The sequence below is a fragment of the Pungitius pungitius genome, chromosome 14 (genome assembly GCF_949316345.1).
Source record: "Pungitius pungitius chromosome 14, fPunPun2.1, whole genome shotgun sequence".
Taxonomy (NCBI): domain Eukaryota; kingdom Metazoa; phylum Chordata; class Actinopteri; order Perciformes; family Gasterosteidae; genus Pungitius; species Pungitius pungitius.
This window is the reverse complement of record NC_084913.1, coordinates 19084445-19110666: the sequence shown is the minus strand read 5'-3', so window position 1 is coordinate 19110666 and position 26222 is coordinate 19084445. Positions and strand designations below refer to the sequence as shown.

Genomic DNA, 26222 nt, shown 5'->3' with positions numbered 1-26222 from the left:
GGAATCACCCAAAAACAAACCTCAAAAGTCATTGATTTTTTTTCAATCAAAAATTGTAAGGCCCTCCTGAAATGTTGTTGGTTTACTGTTAATTCAGACAATCACTCAGTGGTTTAACACTCCAGTGGTGAGTATACTGGTCCATTGTTGGCAAAGAGGCTCAATCTTGGGGACCAACAGTAGTTGAAAGAGATGTGTCCAAGTGGAAAGCACTGGTTTTTCTTTGACACTAATATCAGGGGAGAGCGCGGACGCAGTCCCCCACTACCACAAATTATGCAGTCGAGATTCCCACATTTGAGGAATTCGCAGAGGTCGAGTCCACAGTAGTGCAAAGTCTACAGTGACTGTAGACAGTTACGGGTTATGATTGGTCGACATGACTGTGGACTTCCAATCACATCACAGGAGCCGACTGTGGACGACCAATGAGAGACCTCTAAGGAGCGGACTGTGGACGACCAATGAGAGACCTCTACCCAAACGGTATCGTACGAGTCCGCCGGAGCTGAAAATAATTTATTCTTGACAATTATCAAGGATAAGCGGAAACAGCGAAACAGGCTATCATTGATAATTATTTTTAGCAATAATTATTTATACTGCCCTATCGTCGTTTGGAGGAGAGTTAATGTTTGCTAGCGAGCGAGCGAGCTGGCCAAGACGTCGTGCGGCAGGTAAAGTAACTTGGCAGCTAGTTCATGTTCAACCTCTCAGTAAAAAGTTCTGGTTTTACTCGCGATACTCCATAATAAACATCATTGTAAATTTTATTTGGTGTTATCCCACAAATAACGTTCAAGGCCAAGCTCTTGACGGTCATGTCAGGTAGCTACATTTCCAGCTAACTAAGTTACTTGACGGCTCATATCTCTCAGCGAAGCTGAAATCATAGTTCATAATGGTTCCATTACCCACCACTGAATATGATTTCTCAATATCCATGTCATCCTTTGGTAACAGATTAATCAAAGGGAATACAATCTTAAAGATTGATTAATTATCAGAGGAATCAGCTAGTCTCATAGGCCCAAGATTTATAATGTTATGATATACCAGTTCCCTTTATAATAACTCAAGAGATCCTTAATCTAAGTTATAACAGGGTTACAGCAGTTGTCATCCTGACCTGACACTTTATTCTCTTCTCCCCTGGGTGTTAAAATAAAAATCAATAGCCTGTTGTTCTCTGACATTCATTCTTACATTGTTCATATATTATTACAATATTTTAAACAATAGTAATATTTTTGTCGTTGTTGTGGGATTGCTCATTAGGAGATGGCGACCCCAGTAATCCGCGTCGTGAACCCAGATGCCCCTTGGCATCGGCAACAGGCTGTAGTGGTACCTACCAAAGAGGCCCGTGACTACAGGGAGAAGAGGATGGTCTTCCCCAAACCTCCAAGCCAGCTGCTGGAGCAGGCCTCTTCCCTGGCCTACGCAGAGCGGCTGCTTCGAGCAGAAGGAATCTCTGCACCATCACGTCAGCTGTGTCTGGGAAAGCTCGTTATTCCATTTGGCCAGTATGAAAATGCACCATTTCACTGGCTTGTGGCAAACGACGTGGGCTACGTGAAATAGTAAGAATGTTATAATATCGTTATCATGTTATTACCATTGTAGGCTATGCATTTTGAATATAGTTGGTATGAGCCTGTCTGTTTGCATAGATGAATTATGAGTGTTTATTTTTTTTCTTCATTATCTCAAGTGCAGTTATATTACTGATAGAAGTACTAAGTTAAAGTGTATGATTCCAGCATGCTCGACAAGCACAGACTGGAGGTTAGAAACCCACAGAGAAAAGGAAAGGTGGGGAACCAGTGGGTGAAGGACTACCTCACAGAATATGCAGAGAGCTTCCCACAAGTCTCCAGTCTCCTTGAGGCCAACATCCACAGGTGTATCTACGGCCAGAAAGGATTTGAGCATTACACCTTTGAGGAGATGTGGGAGCTTTACAGTCAGTACCTCACCCAAAAGGACAGGCCAGAGCACTTCAGTGCTGAGCAGAGGGAGCTCACACACAAGGCCTACACTTCTGTGAGGAGGTGGCTGCACACACCAGTGACCCACATCACAAGCGTGCAGATGAAGAGGTTCAGGAAATACCTCAAAGAGAAGGAGCAGGTGAGGGTGGATTACATTATTCATTATGAAGTTATGAAGAGCAGAATATGCAGAAGGCAAAATTAGTTTGTTGGTTTTTGGTAATTAATAACTGATATGTCATAAAACTAAGACTTTACATTTGTTGTGCACCAACCGCAGGCTAGCACTAGGTGTGATCCCTCATCTTCGGCAGATGATGACGCTGAATTGGTTGCTGCAAGCCAGGAAGTTGAAGGTTAGTGAGATTCACAATTAACAGACATCATAACCTACATTGGAACATATAATACAATACAAAACTATTGTGTTTGGTGAATTCTTAGACTTGCTGAAGTTCCAAGAGCCTCCATGTCGCAAAACTGGCAGGCAGAGCCAGGATTTCCGACCCACAGACAGGACAAAGCCGAGGAGTCAGTCTGAGACGGCAAATCTGCCCACGACCCCCGTGAGGCCCAGGCAGCCGGAGACCCCTGTGAGGACCAAGCAGCCGGAGACCCCTGTGAGGACCAAGCAGCCGGAGACCCCTGTGAGGACCAAGCAGCCGGAGACCCCTGTGAGGACCAAGCAGCCGGAGACCCCTGTGAGGACCAAGCAGCCGGAGACCCCTGTGAGGACCAAGCAGCCGGAGACCCCTGTGAGGACGGACCAGCACGCGTCAACCAGCCAGCCCACAGAGACCCCGTCCACATCCAGGGGTCCTGATTCCGCCGTGGAATCAACTCTGAGTGACTCCTCTGTAAGTGATATTCACACTATATGCAAACAAAGTAAATTAGACATTTGTTTTAAATGTTGTAATTGGTTTCATGTTTTAGCAATCATTTTTAGACAAAAATAACCAAATGTTTTGTTTCTGCGTTCCAGGTGGAGCTGGAGGGCTGGGTCCGTTTGTGGGAAAACCCCAATGGTGTCCCATCAGCAGACATATCCTGGCTAAAAGAGGACGCAGAAAGAGGCCTGTTCACCCCTGTTCAGATATTTCAGCATAAATCTGGTCAGTTAAAGAGGCGCCGGGTGATGAAATCCGACCGCATGTGGTTTTATCCACCTGAACCTCCTGGCTATGTGAAGGGAGCAGTGCCAACACCACACCTTTTTTTCCGGAGCCGTGTTTTTGTGTGGCGTCCAGTTGGAGTTTGGCGATACTCGCTGAAGTGCCCTCGAGGGGATGACTGCGTCGGGCACGGGAGGGATGTACACCTCTACAAGTCTGGCTTCCACCACAGAGTATGAATCACTGCACGTGTGTTCTTACTACGTATGTAAACATATATGCAAAATATCTGATAATAATATAATATCTACTATAGGTACGTCACATTTGCGATGTGTCCAGCTGGTACACATTGGTCACTGAGGTCCTGTGCTGTGGACCCTGCACAAAGGCCGCCAGGAGTGGAGGAGGTGGCACAGTGGGCCGATGGCTTGCATGGGATCGGGCTATTTTATCTCAACTTAGTGAGGCTCATCAAGCTCTGTTCCCTGCCATCCTCACCAGCAAGTGAGTATACTAAACATATTTTGTGCGTTTGACAGACTAACTTCAGAGAAATAAACCTCACCACGCTGCTCATGAATCTGCTCACAGGCGTGGGGTGGATAAGAACGTGGTGCGCCTTCTGAGGGACAGGACCGAAGGTAACACTATGGTCAAGGTGTGGAGGCAGGTACAGGAGAGTCATGTTGAGGAGTATCTTCAACATAAGGACCTGTACACCACACTCCTCATGACCGTAGCGCAACCGGGCGGAATCGTCTCCGCATTAGGCCACGCATTCCAGGCTCCACCTGCTCAGAGAGACCTTCCCTCTGCACGGCTCCTGCGTCACGCCTTCCTGCTGGCAGAGGCGGACAATGTGCAAGATTACCGAAGCCAGATCCTCTCCACTTTTGGCACAGCACTGAAAATGGACTCCACTAAGAAAGTATGTCAATCAAAACAAATAATGCCCACAACATAATGCCTTAACGTCTGAAGTCAAAATGTTTGAAAAAAACCCAACATCAACAGAATCCATAAGTGGGTTCATACAATTCAAACCTGAAATGTTATTTTTTCAGGTGGTCAAGAAGCTGTCTGGGGAAGGTCGAGGCTCAGCCGAGTGGTTCACCAGCATTGGGAACGAGCACTCACAGATAGTGACCTTTGTGCTGACTTGTGAGGAGTCCACTCCGCGGCTCACACCCATGTGCAGTGGAGTCATGGAGAGGTTCCGGCTGGCCAATCAGCCTGTCCCCAAGCTCCTCTACGTGGACCGTGGGTGTTGCCGGTCTCAAGGCCCAACAGGAGTGGAGACTTTGTTCCGTTCCTGGGTGGACAATGGGATGGTTGTGCGGCTGGACATTTTCCACTGGATCCACAGGTTTGACGCAGCCATACGCACAGAGTCCCACTGTAAGTATGCGGTGTTCAAGTCTGCTCTAGCTGGGGCAGTCCTGGCCTACAACCGCCCAGACCTGGAGCTGCTCATCAAAGCCATCAGAGCCAAGAACCCGGCCAGTCTTACCTCGGTCTCAGACGAGGACATTGTCCGCTGCCACATCACCAGGGATCAGCTCAAGCACCACGTGAGGAGGGTCACACTCGGTGCTCAGGAGACCTTTCGGCTCATCCAATTGGCCATCGAGGAGCTGAAAGGTCCCGTTGGGCTGGACGAGAGCGGAGTTAGCCTCTTCAAAACACCAGGTATTAAACACCCCCCAAAAAAAAGTTATTACAACATTAAAAATAGAGTAGTGAACATAACACACTTTATGCATGTGTATTTACAGAGGCTATCGATGAGATGTGGGCAGGCCAGCAGCGACACCTCGAATGCATCCAGGATCCACCAGGCATGAACATGTATAGGGTGGCCCGTACCACAACAATCAACAATGTGGATGTTCCCTATTACAAATGTCTGCGTGGAAGCAACAGCCTGGAAGGATTCCACAAATCGCTGCCACACATGATTCCAGGTGATGCCTAGTGTTGTCTGTATAGTTGGAAAAAATAAATCATGTGACTTTGACAATATTCTACTAGCTTCCCAAACAACACGACCACTGAAAGAGAGAAAGTACAGACTGAACTATTGATTCATTAAAGATAAAACACTTTATTCTTCTTCTTCTTACAATAGCAACACTTTTGGGGATGTTTCACTGGACAGGATGGGGATGAGAAGTTATAGTCTGAAAGAGATATATTGACATGTAAGTAGCTTCAAATGAAAATGATAAAATAAGGTGGACTTGACTTCATCACTTAATTAAATGTACTTAGTTACATTCCAGCTCAAGGTGAAGGTTTTACTCTCATGTGTACCAGCTGTGTACTAGTGTGGAGTTATTAAGACAAATTGACATTAAAACTTAACTTTGCTCTACTCAGGTCCCCATTGTGCAGCCCGGCCCTATCAGGTTTACCTGATGAGTGGCATTGCGCGGTGGAATTCGGACAGGAGTTCAGACGCCGTGTTTGGTGGCAAAGGACGGAACCACAGGACATACTCTGCACCGCTCATTGACCGCCTCAACACCCGCTGTCAGCAGCTGTTCGGCGAGACTGTGGAGGAGAATTTCCGGGCCCCCGCCAATGTTGCTTCCAACGAGTTGCTGGGGTTGGAATATTTATTCAGCCAAAGCACAGGTGAATCTGAACCATTTTCTCTCGTGGACATCATCAATGATGGACCTGGTCCAGAGGAGGAGGTGGTTCAGCATGGGCAGCCCAACCCAGATCCAGAAGCCGACGAAGCCTACCAGAGCGACGGGGAGGCTGGTGCCGACGTGTTGGATGCCATCCTGCCCCACATTAACCTCACCAGCAACGAAACCGCAACTGTGGACCCTCCAGCCTTTGTGAGTATATGTATATGTGGTCAAATGTAAATGCAATGCATTGATTGCTAACGTGATAACGTGCTCATTGGAACTTTTATATGGAAACTTGTCAACAGGTTGATGCCTGCAGTTCAAACCCGCTTCCTGGCTTTGAAAGGCTGGAAAAGTTCTGCTCTGCTCTGGTGGAAATCAGCCTTACAGAGGACAAGCTGACTCTTTCCACTGAGCAGAGGAACAAGGTCCTCGAAGCCTGGAACGCCGTGGAGGAGCACGACAAGCAGCCGCAGCAGTTCAACCAGCTCTACAGAACGCACTGGGGCAACACGCTCTACTGCCGCACTAAGAGAGACGATCTGGTTGATGCTGCTGTGATTCAGAAGCTTAAGATGGCTAAGCGCTACGCACCGGCTCAACAAGACGTCAGCGCTCAACACAACAGGCTGATGTACACACTGATTAAACTGCTGTGGCTGCGCTCCCCTCAAGGATCTCGCTGCAGTCCCGAGAAAAGCACAATTTGTAAGTCATATGAAAGAATCCAGCACCGGATTCTGGTGGAGGATCCGATCCTGTGCAAAGCTGGCATTCCCCTTCCAAAGATTAACATTAAAACCGTGCGGGACTTCATCCGACGTCAGGAGCGCCTCCTCAACATGAATGCCACAAAACAGTCCTCCACTGTAACGAAGATCACCTCAATTTCATCTGCTGACCTCCCTCCAGCACCCCACCAGCCGTCAGTCCTCCCTCCACCACTCTACCCTCTGATGGAGTACATGCCCACGCCCAGCACGGCAGGGACTAAGGTGTTGAAGGGAAGGACGGACATGATGATGCCTCTCTCCCGGCCTCAACCACCACTGCCACTCCTGAAACTGCCTGTTAAAACCACCCCTGCCACCTCCACCATCACCAGACCTCTGCCCTCCACATCTGTCTCCACAGCCAACATTGAGTGCGCTGGCCCCTCCACTCGGCATATATTGCCTGCGCATCCTCCACTGCCATCTCCGCCTACTGCTTGTGATTTAAGCTTACCATCCTGGGCAAGATCCACGCAGTACAAGCGAAAAAGTATGGATCAACCCTCTGCAGTTGGAGTCGAGGTGTCGCGGGTGCACAAACTCCCTCTATGTACATGCTGTGGCCGACCGACCCAGGGACATAAAAAATACAAAAGAAAGGTTTTCTGCCCTGTGACATTGATGTCAACTTCCAAGGGTCTGGACAAAACAGTGTACGACAGCTACGAACACTTCATTTCTGTTGTGGACAAACAGTGACAACCTGCATATTATGCAGTTGCATCACAGTGTTTTTTATATTGTATAGTTTAGATATTTGTGAAAATCCCGGTGCATATTGTTAATAGTTTAGATCGTAAAGATCCCTGTGCATGTTGTAAATAGTTTATATCTTAAAATACCTGTAAAATACCTGTGCATGTTGTAAATAGTGTAGATCTTAAAATACCTGTGCATGTTGTAAATAGTGTAGATCTTAAAATACCTGTGCATGTTGTAAATAGTGTAGATCTTAAAATACCTGTGCATGTTGTAAATAGTTTACATATTGTGTCTTTTATGACAGATGTACTGTTATATTTATGATTGTGCTCCCTTTTACTTGATAAAGCAGAATGTGTTACAGTGAAGCGTTGTGGAAAATTAATCATTATTTCCATTACAAATAAGAGACACAAATAAATATAGGGTGCCAGATTAAGTTTATAAGCCTTTATTAAAATATCTCATATGTTTTGAATAAAAACATTAGGCAGTTCTGAAATATCAAACCACTTCCAATTGTCATAAGGGAGTTTGAAAATAAAAAGGGTACACATTACATGTCAACACATATAAAACATTAACTCACAAGAATAGTTTTTATTTTAAATAAGTTCAGAAACAGTAGATAAACAGCTACAAATATACTTTCTAGATTTTCTATTTCTGCACAATTCAATAATAACTTCAGGTATCACAATCTGAATCAGAAACCATTTATTGCCACGCATGTTACACAGAGAAATTTGAGTTGGTGAATTGGAATAAGATACTGCAAAATAAGAAAAAAAAGCAAGAACAATATAAACAGATAAGTATGTTAAACAAAATCGATGTCTATATGTTTCCATGGTGAGAGAAACCACTGTAGAAAATGTTTCAATAATGATCAAAATACAAACAACAAAACATTTCCCAGTCATGCAATCAATACAGATGATCATCAGTCTAAATGACACTAAAAGCAGGTAAGACATTTTGGACGCCTTTTAATTGACTATTTGAAGTGATATTGTTTGCATGTATTCCAGTGGTGGGAAGTCCATGTAGCAGTCCTGTAAAAAAGCAATAGAGTAAATAAAAACAATGTTGCATAATTGGATTAATCTATCAGCTCGGGCCAATAGAGAACTACCAGGAAGTAAACAAACATTAATCACACATTCCATGAATAGTCAGCTCAGGAGCCAATAGAGATCTACCAGGAAGTAAACAAACATTAATCAAACATTCCATGTGTAGTCCACCAGGAGGCGCTATTTTTGCAAGTTTTACTGTGGATTGTAAGCAAATGGTCTTCGATTGAATTGCACTACTGTACGGCTCACCCCCATTCGCAGTGGTCAACACAGCCGGAGTGCAATGGCTGAGCCTCGCCCTGGGTGAACCACCTTTGTGATCATGGTATCTCCCCTGCCAGGTAAGTATAAGTTGGTAGTGACAGAGACAGGAGTGGTATTCCCAAACAGAGCACTTGGGGTGACGGTTCCCAGATGGCACCGTCCTCACAGATCAGTGAATTTAAAATCAGTGATCAGTGTGAAATGCAAAATAAAGGCACAATTGATGAGTAAACATATCAGTTGCTTGCCAAAAGTCTCAGCCAGTTGAGACTTGTACACAGAGGCAAACCAACTACCTAGACTACACCAATGAATTGGGTCACCAGTTATTTTTTTCACAAGATAAAGGTTGCACCGTTCCCGGAAGTGCTGCAATACCGGGTCAATGCTTGGAGTGAGCAGAGCAAGCCCCTTTTTCATCTCCCAGAGCTAAAAATCGGCTTAATATGTAGTCCTCATATAGAGGACATATCAGATATTAAACTGATAAGAACAGATACTACACTTGATCTTAGCCAAAAGGCCGAGAAGCGATGACACATGAATGTTTGCCTCCAGACCCAACGGACTAGCGCATCTCTCAAATGTCGGGGTGCGGCTCATACAAATGGGCGTGGCAGTCGCCTGTTACTTAACATCCCACTCCCCACGCAGCCTGTATTCTTAAAAATCTTTGATTTCCTTCCAATCAAAAGTGTAAGCTCTTGATGAACTCTTGTTGATTCCTTCCAATCAAAAGTGTAAGCTCTTGATGAACTCTTGTTGATTCCTTCCAATCAAAAGTGTAAGCTCTTGATTAACTCTTGTTGAATTCACTTCTAATTCAGAGAGTGATTTCACTTTTAGGCACCTCTGTCTTAAAATGGAACTAACCCCAAACAGCCCTCAAAAATCATTCGTTTTTTTGCAATCAAAAGTGTAAGCTCCGGCCTAAATCTTGATTTCACTCTAAATTCAGACAGTAATTTGAGACTTGATCCAAAGCTCAACCAGAGACTCCAGGAATAAGTTTACTCAAATGACAGGCTCTTCCATCCTACTAATTTCTTTTTCTTACAAGTACATGAGGCTTAGCCAAATAGCAGAGCCTGGCAAAAAATAAGGTCAACTCATTGTTGTTCCTCTCCACGGAAGTCTTTAGTAAAAGGCGAAAGACTTATGCGTATTGAAGAGAAACCAAAGTCAGTAGCACAATCAGGTGAAAGGCAGCCCTATATCCCTGTGGAACAAGTAATCCCTCTTGCGGTAGGGAGTGGTTGAGCTGCGGGTGTCCAAAGCCTAACCCATTTCCCAGCCCCCTTTCCTCAAAAAATCTATGATTTCTTTTCAATCAAAAATTGTAAGGCCCTCCTGAAATGTTGTTGGTTTACTGTGAATTCAGACAATCATTCAGTGATTTAACACTCCAGTGGTGAGTAAACAGGTCCATTGTTGGCAAAGAAGCTCAATCTTGGGGACCAACAGTAGTTCAAAGAGATGTGTGCAAGTGAAAAGCACTGGTTTTTCTTTGACACTAGTATCAGTGGAGAGTGCGGACGCAGTCCCCAACTACCACAAAAACACTCTGAAAACTTCACACACAGGCTCAGGGCCACCACGGGAAGAGCATGCACGCAAGTACACACGTGCACGCACACACACACACACTCGGACTGAATGGGAGTCAATGGGAGCTTCCCCAGGGGAACCTCCTATTGGGCCCAAAATCTAAAGTGGCCCCCCTGAGGGCCCCGGGAGGAGCTGGTCCAAATTTCAGCAGCTCAGCACCAACCAAGACAGAGTTGCAGGCCAAATCCAAACTCATTTCCCGGTTTGTAGTGGTCGGTTTCACAAATTCTTGGAGACCTGTCTTGGACTGACAGCCGCACTCTGCAAACTTCACACACAAGCTCAGGGCCACCATGGGTAGAGCATGCACACGAGCACACACGTGCAAGCTCCTGATGAACTCTTGTTGAATTCACTTTGAATTCAGACAGTGATTTCACTTTCAGGCACCTCTGTCCGAAAATGGAATCACCCAAAAACAAACCTCAAAAGTCATTGATTTTTTTTCAATCAAAAATTGTAAGGCCCTCCTGAAATGTTGTTGGTTTACTGTTAATTCAGACAATCACTCAGTGGTTTAACACTCCAGTGGTGAGTATACTGGTCCATTGTTGGCAAAGAGGCTCAATCTTGGGGACCAACAGTAGTTGAAAGAGATGTGTCCAAGTGGAAAGCACTGGTTTTTCTTTGACACTAATATCAGGGGAGAGCGCGGACGCAGTCCCCCACTACCACAAATTATGCAGTCGAGATTCCCACATTTGAGGAATTCGCAGAGGTCGAGTCCACAGTAGTGCAAAGTCTACAGTGACTGTAGACAGTTACGGGTTATGATTGGTCGACATGACTGTGGACTTCCAATCACATCACAGGAGCCGACTGTGGACGACCAATGAGAGACCTCTAAGGAGCGGACTGTGGACGACCAATGAGAGACCTCTACCCAAACGGTATCGTACGAGTCCGCCGGAGCTGAAAATAATTTATTCTTGACAATTATCAAGGATAAGCGGAAACAGCGAAACAGGCTATCATTGATAATTATTTTTAGCAATAATTATTTATACTGCCCTATCGTCGTTTGGAGGAGAGTTAATGTTTGCTAGCGAGCGAGCGAGCTGGCCAAGACGTCGTGCGGCAGGTAAAGTAACTTGGCAGCTAGTTCATGTTCAACCTCTCAGTAAAAAGTTCTGGTTTTACTCGCGATACTCCATAATAAACATCATTGTAAATTTTATTTGGTGTTATCCCACAAATAACGTTCAAGGCCAAGCTCTTGACGGTCATGTCAGGTAGCTACATTTCCAGCTAACTAAGTTACTTGACGGCTCATATCTCTCAGCGAAGCTGAAATCATAGTTCATAATGGTTCCATTACCCACCACTGAATATGATTTCTCAATATCCATGTCATCCTTTGGTAACAGATTAATCAAAGGGAATACAATCTTAAAGATTGATTAATTATCAGAGGAATCAGCTAGTCTCATAGGCCCAAGATTTATAATGTTATGATATACCAGTTCCCTTTATAATAACTCAAGAGATCCTTAATCTAAGTTATAACAGGGTTACAGCAGTTGTCATCCTGACCTGACACTTTATTCTCTTCTCCCCTGGGTGTTAAAATAAAAATCAATAGCCTGTTGTTCTCTGACATTCATTCTTACATTGTTCATATATTATTACAATATTTTAAACAATAGTAATATTTTTGTCGTTGTTGTGGGATTGCTCATTAGGAGATGGCGACCCCAGTAATCCGCGTCGTGAACCCAGATGCCCCTTGGCATCGGCAACAGGCTGTAGTGGTACCTACCAAAGAGGCCCGTGACTACAGGGAGAAGAGGATGGTCTTCCCCAAACCTCCAAGCCAGCTGCTGGAGCAGGCCTCTTCCCTGGCCTACGCAGAGCGGCTGCTTCGAGCAGAAGGAATCTCTGCACCATCACGTCAGCTGTGTCTGGGAAAGCTCGTTATTCCATTTGGCCAGTATGAAAATGCACCATTTCACTGGCTTGTGGCAAACGACGTGGGCTACGTGAAATAGTAAGAATGTTATAATATCGTTATCATGTTATTACCATTGTAGGCTATGCATTTTGAATATAGTTGGTATGAGCCTGTCTGTTTGCATAGATGAATTATGAGTGTTTATTTTTTTTCTTCATTATCTCAAGTGCAGTTATATTACTGATAGAAGTACTAAGTTAAAGTGTATGATTCCAGCATGCTCGACAAGCACAGACTGGAGGTTAGAAACCCACAGAGAAAAGGAAAGGTGGGGAACCAGTGGGTGAAGGACTACCTCACAGAATATGCAGAGAGCTTCCCACAAGTCTCCAGTCTCCTTGAGGCCAACATCCACAGGTGTATCTACGGCCAGAAAGGATTTGAGCATTACACCTTTGAGGAGATGTGGGAGCTTTACAGTCAGTACCTCACCCAAAAGGACAGGCCAGAGCACTTCAGTGCTGAGCAGAGGGAGCTCACACACAAGGCCTACACTTCTGTGAGGAGGTGGCTGCACACACCAGTGACCCACATCACAAGCGTGCAGATGAAGAGGTTCAGGAAATACCTCAAAGAGAAGGAGCAGGTGAGGGTGGATTACATTATTCATTATGAAGTTATGAAGAGCAGAATATGCAGAAGGCAAAATTAGTTTGTTGGTTTTTGGTAATTAATAACTGATATGTCATAAAACTAAGACTTTACATTTGTTGTGCACCAACCGCAGGCTAGCACTAGGTGTGATCCCTCATCTTCGGCAGATGATGACGCTGAATTGGTTGCTGCAAGCCAGGAAGTTGAAGGTTAGTGAGATTCACAATTAACAGACATCATAACCTACATTGGAACATATAATACAATACAAAACTATTGTGTTTGGTGAATTCTTAGACTTGCTGAAGTTCCAAGAGCCTCCATGTCGCAAAACTGGCAGGCAGAGCCAGGATTTCCGACCCACAGACAGGACAAAGCCGAGGAGTCAGTCTGAGACGGCAAATCTGCCCACGACCCCCGTGAGGCCCAGGCAGCCGGAGACCCCTGTGAGGACCAAGCAGCCGGAGACCCCTGTGAGGACCAAGCAGCCGGAGACCCCTGTGAGGACCAAGCAGCCGGAGACCCCTGTGAGGACCAAGCAGCCGGAGACCCCTGTGAGGACCAAGCAGCCGGAGACCCCTGTGAGGACCAAGCAGCCGGAGACCCCTGTGAGGACGGACCAGCACGCGTCAACCAGCCAGCCCACAGAGACCCCGTCCACATCCAGGGGTCCTGATTCCGCCGTGGAATCAACTCTGAGTGACTCCTCTGTAAGTGATATTCACACTATATGCAAACAAAGTAAATTAGACATTTGTTTTAAATGTTGTAATTGGTTTCATGTTTTAGCAATCATTTTTAGACAAAAATAACCAAATGTTTTGTTTCTGCGTTCCAGGTGGAGCTGGAGGGCTGGGTCCGTTTGTGGGAAAACCCCAATGGTGTCCCATCAGCAGACATATCCTGGCTAAAAGAGGATGCAGAAAGAGGCCTGTTCACCCCTGTTCAGATATTTCAGCATAAATCTGGTCAGTTAAAGAGGCGCCGGGTGATGAAATCCGACCGCATGTGGTTTTATCCACCTGAACCTCCTGGCTATGTGAAGGGAGCAGTGCCAACACCACACCTTTTTTTCCGGAGCCGTGTTTTTGTGTGGCGTCCAGTTGGAGTTTGGCGATACTCGCTGAAGTGCCCTCGAGGGGATGACTGCGTCGGGCACGGGAGGGATGTACACCTCTACAAGTCTGGCTTCCACCACAGAGTATGAATCACTGCACGTGTGTTCTTACTACGTATGTAAACATATATGCAAAATATCTGATAATAATATAATATCTACTATAGGTACGTCACATTTGCGATGTGTCCAGCTGGTACACATTGGTCACTGAGGTCCTGTGCTGTGGACCCTGCACAAAGGCCGCCAGGAGTGGAGGAGGTGGCACAGTGGGCCGATGGCTTGCATGGGATCGGGCTATTTTATCTCAACTTAGTGAGGCTCATCAAGCTCTGTTCCCTGCCATCCTCACCAGCAAGTGAGTATACTAAACATATTTTGTGCGTTTGACAGACTAACTTCAGAGAAATAAACCTCACCACGCTGCTCATGAATCTGCTCACAGGCGTGGGGTGGATAAGAACGTGGTGCGCCTTCTGAGGGACAGGACCGAAGGTAACACTATGGTCAAGGTGTGGAGGCAGGTACAGGAGAGTCATGTTGAGGAGTATCTTCAACATAAGGACCTGTACACCACACTCCTCATGACCGTAGCGCAACCGGGCGGAATCGTCTCCGCATTAGGCCACGCATTCCAGGCTCCACCTGCTCAGAGAGACCTTCCCTCTGCACGGCTCCTGCGTCACGCCTTCCTGCTGGCAGAGGCGGACAATGTGCAAGATTACCGAAGCCAGATCCTCTCCACTTTTGGCACAGCACTGAAAATGGACTCCACTAAGAAAGTATGTCAATCAAAACAAATAATGCCCACAACATAATGCCTTAACGTCTGAAGTCAAAATGTTTGAAAAAAACCCAACATCAACAGAATCCATAAGTGGGTTCATACAATTCAAACCTGAAATGTTATTTTTTCAGGTGGTCAAGAAGCTGTCTGGGGAAGGTCGAGGCTCAGCCGAGTGGTTCACCAGCATTGGGAACGAGCACTCACAGATAGTGACCTTTGTGCTGACTTGTGAGGAGTCCACTCCGCGGCTCACACCCATGTGCAGTGGAGTCATGGAGAGGTTCCGGCTGGCCAATCAGCCTGTCCCCAAGCTCCTCTACGTGGACCGTGGGTGTTGCCGGTCTCAAGGCCCAACAGGAGTGGAGACTTTGTTCCGTTCCTGGGTGGACAATGGGATGGTTGTGCGGCTGGACATTTTCCACTGGATCCACAGGTTTGACGCAGCCATACGCACAGAGTCCCACTGTAAGTATGCGGTGTTCAAGTCTGCTCTAGCTGGGGCAGTCCTGGCCTACAACCGCCCAGACCTGGAGCTGCTCATCAAAGCCATCAGAGCCAACAACCCGGCCAGTCTTACCTCGGTCTCAGACGAGGACATTGTCCGCTGCCACATCACCAGGGATCAGCTCAAGCACCACGTGAGGAGGGTCACACTCGGTGCTCAGGAGACCTTTCGGCTCATCCAATTGGCCATCGAGGAGCTGAAAGGTCCCGTTGGGCTGGACGAGAGCGGAGTTAGCCTCTTCAAAACACCAGGTATTAAACACCCCCCCAAAAAAAGTTATTACAACATTAAAAATAGAGTAGTGAACATAACACACTTTATGCATGTGTATTTACAGAGGCTATCGATGAGATGTGGGCAGGCCAGCAGCGACACCTCGAATGCATCCAGGATCCACCAGGCATGAACATGTATAGGGTGGCCCGTACCACAACAATCAACAATGTGGATGTTCCCTATTACAAATGTCTGCGTGGAAGCAACAGCCTGGAAGGATTCCACAAATCGCTGCCACACATGATTCCAGGTGATGCCTAGTGTTGTCTGTATAGTTGGAAAAAATAAATCATGTGACTTTGACAATATTCTACTAGCTTCCCAAACAACACGACCACTGAAAGAGAGAAAGTACAGACTGAACTATTGATTCATTAAAGATAAAACACTTTATTCTTCTTCTTCTTACAATAGCAACACTTTTGGGGATGTTTCACTGGACAGGATGGGGATGAGAAGTTATAGTCTGAAAGAGATATATTGACATGTAAGTAGCTTCAAATGAAAATGATAAAATAAGGTGGACTTGACTTCATCACTTAATTAAATGTACTTAGTTACATTCCAGCTCAAGGTGAAGGTTTTACTCTCATGTGTACCAGCTGTGTACTAGTGTGGAGTTATTAAGACAAATTGACATTAAAACTTAACTTTGCTCTACTCAGGTCCCCATTGTGCAGCCCGGCCCTATCAGGTTTACCTGATGAGTGGCATTGCGCGGTGGAATTCGGACAGGAGTTCAGACGCCGTGTTTGGTGGCAAAGGACGGAACCACAGGACATACTCTGCACCGCTCATTGACCGCCTCAACACCCGCTGTCAGCAGCTGTTCGGCGAGACTGTGGAGGAGAATTTCCGGGCCCCCGCCAATGTTGCTTCCAACGAGTTGCTGGGGTTGGAATATTTATTCAGCCAAAGCACAGGTGAATCTGAACCATTTTCTCTCGTGGACATCATCAATGATGGACCTGGTCCAGAGGAGGAGGTGGTTCAGCATGGGCAGCCCAACCCAGATCCAGAAGCCGACGAAGCCTACCAGAGCGACGGGGAGGCTGGTGCCGACGTGTTGGATGCCATCCTGCCCCACATTAACCTCACCAGCAACGAAACCGCAACTGTGGACCCTCCAGCCTTTGTGAGTATATGTATATGTGGTCAAATGTAAATGCAATGCATTGATTGCTAACGTGATAACGTGCTCATTGGAACTTTTATATGGAAACTTGTCAACAGGTTGATGCCTGCAGTTCAAACCCGCTTCCTGGCTTTGAAAGGCTGGAAAAGTTCTGCTCTGCTCTGGTGGAAATCAGCCTTACAGAGGACAAGCTGACTCTTTCCACTGAGCAGAGGAACAAGGTCCTCGAAGCCTGGAACGCCGTGGAGGAGCACGACAAGCAGCCGCAGCAGTTCAACCAGCTCTACAGAACGCACTGGGGCAACACGCTCTACTGCCGCACTAAGAGAGACGATCTGGTTGATGCTGCTGTGATTCAGAAGCTTAAGATGGCTAAGCGCTACGCACCGGCTCAACAAGACGTCAGCGCTCAACACAACAGGCTGATGTACACACTGATTAAACTGCTGTGGCTGCGCTCCCCTCAAGGATCTCGCTGCAGTCCCGAGAAAAGCACAATTTGTAAGTCATATGAAAGAATCCAGCACCGGATTCTGGTGGAGGATCCGATCCTGTGCAAAGCTGGCATTCCCCTTCCAAAGATTAACATTAAAACCGTGCGGGACTTCATCCGACGTCAGGAGCGCCTCCTCAACATGAATGCCACAAAACAGTCCTCCACTGTAACGAAGATCACCTCAATTTCATCTGCTGACCTCCCTCCAGCACCCCACCAGCCGTCAGTCCTCCCTCCACCACTCTACCCTCTGATGGAGTACATGCCCACGCCCAGCACGGCAGGGACTAAGGTGTTGAAGGGAAGGACGGACATGATGATGCCTCTCTCCCGGCCTCAACCACCACTGCCACTCCTGAAACTGCCTGTTAAAACCACCCCTGCCACCTCCACCATCACCAGACCTCTGCCCTCCACATCTGTCTCCACAGCCAACATTGAGTGCGCTGGCCCCTCCACTCGGCATATATTGCCTGCGCATCCTCCACTGCCATCTCCGCCTACTGCTTGTGATTTAAGCTTACCATCCTGGGCAAGATCCACGCAGTACAAGCGAAAAAGTATGGATCAACCCTCTGCAGTTGGAGTCGAGGTGTCGCGGGTGCACAAACTCCCTCTATGTACATGCTGTGGCCGACCGACCCAGGGACATAAAAAATACAAAAGAAAGGTTTTCTGCCCTGTGACATTGATGTCAACTTCCAAGGGTCTGGACAAAACAGTGTACGACAGCTACGAACACTTCATTTCTGTTGTGGACAAACAGTGACAACCTGCATATTATGCAGTTGCATCACAGTGTTTTTTATATTGTATAGTTTAGATATTTGTGAAAATCCCGGTGCATATTGTTAATAGTTTAGATCGTAAAGATCCCTGTGCATGTTGTAAATAGTTTATATCTTAAAATACCTGTAAAATACCTGTGCATGTTGTAAATAGTGTAGATCTTAAAATACCTGTGCATGTTGTAAATAGTGTAGATCTTAAAATACCTGTGCATGTTGTAAATAGTGTAGATCTTAAAATACCTGTGCATGTTGTAAATAGTTTACATATTGTGTCTTTTATGACAGATGTACTGTTATATTTATGATTGTGCTCCCTTTTACTTGATAAAGCAGAATGTGTTACAGTGAAGCGTTGTGGAAAATTAATCATTATTTCCATTACAAATAAGAGACACAAATAAATATAGGGTGCCAGATTAAGTTCATAAGCCTTTATTAAAATATCTCATATGTTTTGAATAAAAACATTAGGCAGTTCTGAAATATCAAACCACTTCCAATTGTCATAAGGGAGTTTGAAAATAAAAAGGGTACACATTACATGTCAACACATATAAAACATTAACTCACAAGAATAGTTTTTATTTTAAATAAGTTCAGAAACAGTAAATAAACAGCTACAAATATACTTTCTAGATTTTCTATTTCTGCACAATTCAATAATAACTTCAGGTATCACAATCTGAATCAGAAACCATTTATTGCCACGCATGTTACACAGAGAAATTTGAGTTGGTGAATTGGAATAAGATACTGCAAAATAAGAAAAAAAAGCAAGAACAATATAAACAGATAAGTATGTTAAACAAAATCGATGTCTATATGTTTCCATGGTGAGAGAAACCACTGTAGAAAATGTTTCAATAATGATCAAAATACAAACAACAAAACATTTCCCAGTCATGCAATCAATACAGATGATCATCAGTCTAAATGACACTAAAAGCAGGTAAGACATTTTGGACGCCTTTTAATTGACTATTTGAAGTGATATTGTTTGCATGTATTCCAGTGGTGGGAAGTCCATGTAGCAGTCCTGTAAAAAAGCAATAGAGTAAATAAAAACAATGTTGCATAATTGGATTAATCTATCAGCTCGGGCCAATAGAGAACTACCAGGAAGTAAACATACATTAATCACACATTCCATGAATAGTCAGCTCAGGAGCCAATAGAGATCTACCAGGAAGTAAACAAACATTAATCAAACATTCCATGTGTAGTCCACCAGGAGGCGCTATTTTTGCAAGTTTTACTGTGGATTGTAAGCCAATGGTCTTCGATTGAATTGCACTACTGTACGGCTCACCCCCATTCGCAGTGGTCAACACAGCCGGAGTGCAATGGCTGAGCCTCGCCCTGGGTGAACCACCTTTGTGATCATGGTATCTCCCCTGCCAGGTAAGTATAAGTTGGTAGTGACAGAGACAGGAGTGGTATTCCCAAACAGAGCACTTGGGGTGACGGTTCCCAGATGGCACCGTCCTCACAGATCAGTGAATTTAAAATCAGTGATCAGTGTGAAATGCAAAATAAAGGCACAATTGATGAGTAAACATATCAGTTGCTTGCCAAAAGTCTCAGCCAGTTGAGACTTGTACACAGAGGCAAACCAACTACCTAGACTACACCAATGAATTGGGTCACCAGTTATTTTTTTCACAAGATAAAGGTTGCACCGTTCCCGGAAGTGCTGCAATACCGGGTCAATGCTTGGAGTGAGCAGAGCAAGCCCCTTTTTCATCTCCCAGAGCTAAAAATCGGCTTAATATGTAGTCCTCATATAGAGGACATATCAGATATTAAACTGATAAGAACAGATACTACACTTGATCTTAGCCAAAAGGCCGAGAAGCGATGACACATGAATGTTTGCCTCCAGACCCAACGGACTAGCGCATCTCTCAAATGTCGGGGTGCGGCTCATACAAATGGGCGTGGCAGTCGCCTGTTACTTAACATCCCACTCCCCACGCAGCCTGTATTCTTAAAAATCTTTGATTTCCTTCCAATCAAAAGTGTAAGCTCTTGATGAACTCTTGTTGAATTCACTTATAATTCAGAGAGTGATTTCACTTTTAGGCACCTCTGTCTAAAAATGGAACTAACCCCAAACAGCCCTCAAAAATGATTCGTTTTTTTGCAATAAAAAGTGTAAGCTCCTGCCTAAATCTTGATTTCACTCTAAATTCAGACAGTAATTTGAGACTTGATCCAAAGCTCAACCAGAGACTCCAGGAATAAGTTTACTCAAATGACAGGCTCTTCCATCGTACTAATTTCTTTTTCTTACAAGTACATGAGGCTTAGCCAAATAGCAGAGCCTGGCAAAAAATAAGGTCAACTCATTGTTGTTCCTCTCCACGGAAGTCTTTAGTAAAAGGCGAAAGACTTATGCGTATTGAAGAGAAACCAAAGTCAGTAGCACAATCAGGTGAAAGGCAGCCCTATATCCCTGTGGAACAAGTAATCCCTCTTGCGGTAGGGAGTGGTTGAGCTGCGGGTGTCCAAAGCCTAACCCATTTCCCAGCCCCCTTTCCTCAAAAAATCTATGATTTCTTTTCAATCAAAAATTGTAAGGCCCTCCTGAAATGTTGTTGGTTTACTGTGAATTCAGACAATCATTCAGTGATTTAACACTCCAGTGGTGAGTAAACAGGTCCATTGTTGGCAAAGAAGCTCAATCTTGGGGACCAACAGTAGTTCAAAGAGATGTGTGCAAGTGAAAAGCACTGGTTTTTCTTTGACACTAATATCAGTGGAGAGTGCGGACGCAGTCCCCAACTACCACAAAAACACTGCCCTGCACTCTGAAAACTTCACACACAGGCTCAGGGCCACCACGGGAAGAGCATGCACGCAAGTACACACGTGCACGCACACACACACACACTCGGACTGAATGGGAGTCAATGGGAGCTTCCCCAGGGGAACCTCCTATTGGGCCCAAAATCTACAGTGGCCCCCCTGAGGGCCCCGGGAGGAGCTGGTCCAAATTTCAGCAGCCCAGCACCAACCAAGACAGAGTTGCAGGCAAAATCCAAACTCATTTCCCGGTTTGTAGTGGTCGGTTTCACAAATTCTTGGAGACCTGTCTTGGACTGACAGCCGCACTCTGCAAACTTCACACACAAGCTCAGGGCCACCATGGGTAGAGCATGCACACGAGCACACACGTGCAAGCTCCTGATGAACTCTTGTTGAATTCACTTTGAATTCAGACAGTGATTTCACTTTCAGGCACCTCTGTCCGAAAATGGAATCACCCAAAAACAAACCTCAAAAGTCATTGATTTTTTTTCAATCAAAAATTGTAAGGCCCTCCTGAAATGTTGTTGGTTTACTGTTAATTCAGACAATCACTCAGTGGTTTAACACTCCAGTGGTGAGTATACTGGTCCATTGTTGGCAAAGAGGCTCAATCTTGGGGATCAACAGTAGTTGAAAGAGATGTGTCCAAGTGGAAAGCACTGGTTTTTCTTTGACACTAATATCAGGGGAGAGCGCGGACGCAGTCCCCCACTACCACAAATTATGCAGTCGAGATTCCCACATTTGAGGAATTCGCAGTGGTCAACACAGCCGGAGTGCAATGGCTGAGCCTCGCCCTGGGTGAACCACCTTTGTGATCATGGTATCTCCCCTGCCAGGTAAGTATAAGTTGGTAGTGACAGAGACAGGAGTGGTATTCCCAAACAGAGCACTTGGGGTGACGGTTCCCAGATGGCACCGTCCTCACAGATCAGTGAATTTAAAATCAGTGATCAGTGTGAAATGCAAAATAAAGGCACAATTGATGAGTAAACATATCAGTTGCTTGCCAAAAGTCTCAGCCAGTTGAGACTTGTACACAGAGGCAAACCAACTACCTAGACTACACCAATGAATTGGGTCACCAGTTATTTTTTTCACAAGATAAAGGTTGCACCGTTCCCGGAAGTGCTGCAATACCGGGTCAATGCTTGGAGTGAGCAGAGCAAGCCCCTTTTTCATCTCCCAGAGCTAAAAATCGGCTTAATATGTAGTCCTCATATAGAGGACATATCAGATATTAAACTGATAAGAACAGATACTACACTTGATCTTAGCCAAAAGGCCGAGAAGCGATGACACATGAATGTTTGCCTCCAGACCCAACGGACTAGCGCATCTCTCAAATGTCGGGGTGCGGCTCATACAAATGGGCGTGGCAGTCGCCTGTTACTTAACATCCCACTCCCCACGCAGCCTGTATTCTTAAAAATCTTTGATTTCCTTCCAATCAAAAGTGTAAGCTCTTGATGAACTCTTGTTGATTCCTTCCAATCAAAATTGTAAGCTCTTGATGAACTCTTGTTGATTCCTTCCAATCAAAAGTGTAAGCTCTTGATGAACTCTTGTTGAATTCACTTATAATTCAGAGAGTGATTTCACTTTTAGGCACCTCTGTCTAAAAATGGAACTAACCCCAAACAGCCCTCAAAAATCATTCGGTTTTTTTGCAATCAAAAGTGTAAGCTCCTGCCTAAATCTTGATTTCACTCTAAATTCAGACAGTAATTTGAGACTTGATCCAAAGCTCAACCAGAGACTCCAGGAATAAGTTTACTCAAATGACAGGCTCTTCCATCCTACTAATTTATTTTTCTTACAAGTACATGAGGCTTAGCCAAATAGCAGAGCCTGGCAAAAAATAAGGTCAACTCATTGTTGTTCCTCTCCACGGAAGTCTTTAGTAAAAGGCGAAAGACTTATGCGTATTGAAGAGAAACCAAAGTCAGTAGCACAATCAGGTGAAAGGCAGCCCTATATCCCTGTGGAACAAGTAATCCCTCTTGCGGTAGGGAGTGGTTGAGCTGCGGGTGTCCAAAGCCTAACCCATTTCCCAGCCCCCTTTCCTCAAAAAATCTATGATTTCTTTTCAATCAAAAATTGTAAGGCCCTCCTGAAATGTTGTTGGTTTACTGTGAATTCAGACAATCATTCAGTGATTTAACACTCCAGTGGTGAGTAAACAGGTCCATTGTTGGCAAAGAAGCTCAATCTTGGGGACCAACAGTAGTTCAAAGAGATGTGTGCAAGTTAAAAGCACTGGTTTTTCTTTGACACTAATATCAGTGGAGAGTGCGGACGCAGTCCCCAACTACCACAAAAACACTCTGAAAACTTCACACACAGGCTCAGGGCCACCACGGGAAGAGCATGCACGCAAGTACACACGTGCACGCACACACACACACACACTCGGACTGAATGGGAGTCAATGGGAGCTTCCCCAGGGGAACCTCCTATTGGGCCCAAAATCTACAGTGGCCCCCCTGAGGGCCCCGGGAGGAGCTGGTCCAAATTTCAGCAGCCCAGCACCAACCAAGACAGAGTTGCAGGCAAAATCCAAACTCATTTCCCGGTTTGTAGTGGTCGGTTTCACAAATTCTTGGACTGACAGCCGCACTCTGCAAACTTCACACACAAGCTCAGGGCCACCATGGGTAGAGCATGCACACGAGCACACACGTGCAAGCTCCTGATGAACTCTTGTTGAATTCACTTTGAATTCAGACAGTGATTTCACTTTCAGGCACCTCTGTCCGAAAATGGAATCACCCAAAAACAAACCTCAAAAGTCATTGATTTTTTTTCAATCAAAAATTGTAAGGCCCTCCTGAAATGTTGTTGGTTTACTGTTAATTCAGACAATCACTCAGTGGTTTAACACTCCAGTGGTGAGTATACTGGTCCATTGTTGGCAAAGAGGCTCAATCTTGGGGACCAACAGTAGTTGAAAGAGATGTGTCCAAGTGGAAAGCACTGGTTTTTCTTTGACACTAATATCAGGGGAGAGCGCGGACGCAGTCCCCCACTACCACAAATTATGCAGTCGAGATTCCCACATTTGAGGAATTCGCAGTGGTCAACACAGCCGGAGTGCAATGGCTGAGCCTCGCCCTGGGTGAACCACCTTTGTGATCATGGTATCTCCCCTGCCAGGTAAGTATAAGTTGGTAGTGACAGAGACAGGAGTGGTATTCCCAAACAGAGCACTTGGGGTGACGGTTCCCAGATGGCACCGTCCTCACAGATCAGTGAATTTAAAATCAGTGATCAGTGTGAAATGCAAAATAAAGGCACAATTGATGAGTAAACATATCAGTTGCTTGCCAAAAGTCTCAGCCAGTTGAGACTTGTACACAGAGGCAAACCAACTACCTAGACTACACCAATGAATTGGGTCACCAGTTATTTTTTTCACAAGATAAAGGTTGCACCGTTCCCGGAAGTGCTGCAATACCGGGTCAATGCTTGGAGTGAGCAGAGCAAGCCCCTTTTTCATCTCCCAGAGCTAAAAATCGGCTTAATATGTAGTCCTCATATAGAGGACATATCAGATATTAAACTGATAAGAACAGATACTACACTTGATCTTAGCCAAAAGGCCGAGAAGCGATGACACATGAATGTTTGCCTCCAGACCCAACGGACTAGCGCATCTCTCAAATGTCGGGGTGCGGCTCATACAAATGGGCGTGGCAGTCGCCTGTTACTTAACATCCCACTCCCCACGCAGCCTGTATTCTTAAAAATCTTTGATTTCCTTCCAATCAAAAGTGTAAGCTCTTGATGAACTCTTGTTGATTCCTTCCAATCAAAAGTGTAAGCTCTTGATGAACTCTTGTTGATTCCTTCCAATCAAAATTGTAAGCTCTTGATGAACTCTTGTTGATTCCTTCCAATCAAAAGTGTAAGCTCTTGATGAACTCTTGTTGAATTCACTTATAATTCAGAGAGTGATTTCACTTTTAGGCACCTCTGTCTAAAAATGGAACTAACCCCAAACAGCCCTCAAAAATCATTCGGTTTTTTTGCAATCAAAAGTGTAAGCTCCTGCCTAAATCTTGATTTCACTCTAAATTCAGACAGTAATTTGAGACTTGATCCAAAGCTCAACCAGAGACTCCAGGAATAAGTTTACTCAAATGACAGGCTCTTCCATCCTACTAATTTATTTTTCTTACAAGTACATGAGGCTTAGCCAAATAGCAGAGCCTGGCAAAAAATAAGGTCAACTCATTGTTGTTCCTCTCCACGGAAGTCTTTAGTAAAAGGCGAAAGACTTATGCGTATTGAAGAGAAACCAAAGTCAGTAGCACAATCAGGTGAAAGGCAGCCCTATATCCCTGTGGAACAAGTAATCCCTCTTGCGGTAGGGAGTGGTTGAGCTGCGGGTGTCCAAAGCCTAACCCATTTCCCAGCCCCCTTTCCTCAAAAAATCTATGATTTCTTTTCAATCAAAAATTGTAAGGCCCTCCTGAAATGTTGTTGGTTTACTGTGAATTCAGACAATCATTCAGTGATTTAACACTCCAGTGGTGAGTAAACAGGTCCATTGTTGGCAAAGAAGCTCAATCTTGGGGACCAACAGTAGTTCAAAGAGATGTGTGCAAGTTAAAAGCACTGGTTTTTCTTTGACACTAATATCAGTGGAGAGTGCGGACGCAGTCCCCAACTACCACAAAAACACTCTGAAAACTTCACACACAGGCTCAGGGCCACCACGGGAAGAGCATGCACGCAAGTACACACGTGCACGCACACACACACACACACTCGGACTGAATGGGAGTCAATGGGAGCTTCCCCAGGGGAACCTCCTATTGGGCCCAAAATCTACAGTGGCCCCCCTGAGGGCCCCGGGAGGAGCTGGTCCAAATTTCAGCAGCCCAGCACCAACCAAGACAGAGTTGCAGGCAAAATCCAAACTCATTTCCCGGTTTGTAGTGGTCGGTTTCACAAATTCTTGGACTGACAGCCGCACTCTGCAAACTTCACACACAAGCTCAGGGCCACCATGGGTAGAGCATGCACACGAGCACACACGTGCAAGCTCCTGATGAACTCTTGTTGAATTCACTTTGAATTCAGACAGTGATTTCACTTTCAGGCACCTCTGTCCGAAAATGGAATCACCCAAAAACAAACCTCAAAAGTCATTGATTTTTTTTCAATCAAAAATTGTAAGGCCCTCCTGAAATGTTGTTGGTTTACTGTTAATTCAGACAATCACTCAGTGGTTTAACACTCCAGTGGTGAGTATACTGGTCCATTGTTGGCAAAGAGGCTCAATCTTGGGGACCAACAGTAGTTGAAAGAGATGTGTCCAAGTGGAAAGCACTGGTTTTTCTTTGACACTAATATCAGGGGAGAGCGCGGACGCAGTCCCCCACTACCACAAATTATGCAGTCGAGATTCCCACATTTGAGGAATTCGCAGTGGTCAACACAGCCGGAGTGCAATGGCTGAGCCTCGCCCTGGGTGAACCACCTTTGTGATCATGGTATCTCCCCTGCCAGGTAAGTATAAGTTGGTAGTGACAGAGACAGGAGTGGTATTCCCAAACAGAGCACTTGGGGTG

At 45.4% G+C, this 26222-nt stretch overlaps 2 protein-coding genes and 13 non-coding genes across 15 annotated transcripts; 2 read left to right on the top strand and 13 right to left on the bottom strand.

The window, feature by feature from the left end:
* Positions 1 to 1764: 1764 nt before the first annotated feature.
* On the top strand, positions 1765 to 7226 carry LOC119204716 (uncharacterized). Its single transcript, XM_062557425.1, has 13 exons — positions 1765 to 2133; positions 2275 to 2350; positions 2439 to 2587; positions 2980 to 3109; positions 3245 to 3342; positions 3501 to 3616; positions 3704 to 4040; positions 4177 to 4801; positions 4888 to 5076; positions 5492 to 5961; positions 6060 to 6898; positions 6995 to 7058; positions 7164 to 7226. Exons 1-13 carry the CDS (start codon positions 1765 to 1767, stop codon positions 7224 to 7226), a joined length of 3525 nt encoding a protein of 1174 aa, XP_062413409.1.
* A 1267-nt stretch (positions 7227 to 8493) lies between these two features.
* LOC134104248 (U1 spliceosomal RNA) lies at positions 8494 to 8657 on the bottom strand. The gene has a single exon (XR_009941689.1). It is a non-coding gene; the product is annotated as a U1 spliceosomal RNA (small nuclear RNA).
* Positions 8658 to 8916: 259 nt separating this feature from the next.
* Positions 8917 to 9107, bottom strand: LOC119204735 (U2 spliceosomal RNA). The gene has a single exon (XR_009941740.1). It is a non-coding gene; the product is annotated as a U2 spliceosomal RNA (small nuclear RNA).
* A 534-nt stretch (positions 9108 to 9641) lies between these two features.
* Positions 9642 to 9757, bottom strand: LOC134104449 (U5 spliceosomal RNA). Its single transcript, XR_009941863.1, has one exon. It is a non-coding gene; the product is annotated as a U5 spliceosomal RNA (small nuclear RNA).
* Positions 9758 to 12348: 2591 nt separating this feature from the next.
* LOC134104106 (uncharacterized) lies at positions 12349 to 13401 on the top strand. The gene is made up of 4 exons (XM_062557424.1): positions 12349 to 12717; positions 12859 to 12934; positions 13023 to 13171; positions 13363 to 13401. Exons 1-4 carry the CDS (start codon positions 12349 to 12351, stop codon positions 13399 to 13401), a joined length of 633 nt encoding a protein of 210 aa, XP_062413408.1.
* Positions 13402 to 19077: 5676 nt separating this feature from the next.
* LOC134104254 (U1 spliceosomal RNA) lies at positions 19078 to 19241 on the bottom strand. The gene has a single exon (XR_009941694.1). It is a non-coding gene; the product is annotated as a U1 spliceosomal RNA (small nuclear RNA).
* Positions 19242 to 19500: 259 nt separating this feature from the next.
* Positions 19501 to 19691, bottom strand: LOC134104303 (U2 spliceosomal RNA). Its single transcript, XR_009941739.1, has one exon. It is a non-coding gene; the product is annotated as a U2 spliceosomal RNA (small nuclear RNA).
* A 446-nt stretch (positions 19692 to 20137) lies between these two features.
* Positions 20138 to 20253, bottom strand: LOC134104447 (U5 spliceosomal RNA). Its single transcript, XR_009941861.1, has one exon. It is a non-coding gene; the product is annotated as a U5 spliceosomal RNA (small nuclear RNA).
* Positions 20254 to 21326: 1073 nt separating this feature from the next.
* On the bottom strand, positions 21327 to 21490 carry LOC119204730 (U1 spliceosomal RNA). The gene has a single exon (XR_005117175.1). It is a non-coding gene; the product is annotated as a U1 spliceosomal RNA (small nuclear RNA).
* A 259-nt stretch (positions 21491 to 21749) lies between these two features.
* LOC134104302 (U2 spliceosomal RNA) lies at positions 21750 to 21940 on the bottom strand. The gene has a single exon (XR_009941738.1). It is a non-coding gene; the product is annotated as a U2 spliceosomal RNA (small nuclear RNA).
* A 535-nt stretch (positions 21941 to 22475) lies between these two features.
* On the bottom strand, positions 22476 to 22591 carry LOC134104446 (U5 spliceosomal RNA). The gene has a single exon (XR_009941860.1). It is a non-coding gene; the product is annotated as a U5 spliceosomal RNA (small nuclear RNA).
* A 1052-nt stretch (positions 22592 to 23643) lies between these two features.
* Positions 23644 to 23807, bottom strand: LOC134105072 (U1 spliceosomal RNA). Its single transcript, XR_009942424.1, has one exon. It is a non-coding gene; the product is annotated as a U1 spliceosomal RNA (small nuclear RNA).
* A 259-nt stretch (positions 23808 to 24066) lies between these two features.
* LOC134104301 (U2 spliceosomal RNA) lies at positions 24067 to 24257 on the bottom strand. The gene has a single exon (XR_009941737.1). It is a non-coding gene; the product is annotated as a U2 spliceosomal RNA (small nuclear RNA).
* A 579-nt stretch (positions 24258 to 24836) lies between these two features.
* LOC134104444 (U5 spliceosomal RNA) lies at positions 24837 to 24952 on the bottom strand. The gene has a single exon (XR_009941859.1). It is a non-coding gene; the product is annotated as a U5 spliceosomal RNA (small nuclear RNA).
* A 1052-nt stretch (positions 24953 to 26004) lies between these two features.
* On the bottom strand, positions 26005 to 26168 carry LOC134105070 (U1 spliceosomal RNA). The gene has a single exon (XR_009942422.1). It is a non-coding gene; the product is annotated as a U1 spliceosomal RNA (small nuclear RNA).
* Positions 26169 to 26222: the final 54 nt, after the last annotated feature.

Bases quoted from the DNA above. Each gene is read 5' to 3' on its own strand.
- LOC119204716 (XM_062557425.1), top strand. From the start codon at position 1,765: ATGCTCGACAAGCACAGACTGGAGGTTAGAAACCCACAGAGAAAAGGA. The intron at 4,802-4,887 runs GTATTAAACACC...GTGTATTTACAG, and splicing joins TAGCCTCTTCAAAACACCAG to AGGCTATCGATGAGATGTGG. The intron at 5,077-5,491 runs GTGATGCCTAGT...TGCTCTACTCAG, and splicing joins GCTGCCACACATGATTCCAG to GTCCCCATTGTGCAGCCCGG.
- LOC134104106 (XM_062557424.1), top strand. From the start codon at position 12,349: ATGCTCGACAAGCACAGACTGGAGGTTAGAAACCCACAGAGAAAAGGA. The intron at 12,935-13,022 runs GTTAGTGAGATT...GTGAATTCTTAG, and splicing joins TGCAAGCCAGGAAGTTGAAG to ACTTGCTGAAGTTCCAAGAG. The intron at 13,172-13,362 runs GTGAGGACCAAG...CGCGTCAACCAG, and splicing joins CCAGGCAGCCGGAGACCCCT to CCAGCCCACAGAGACCCCGT.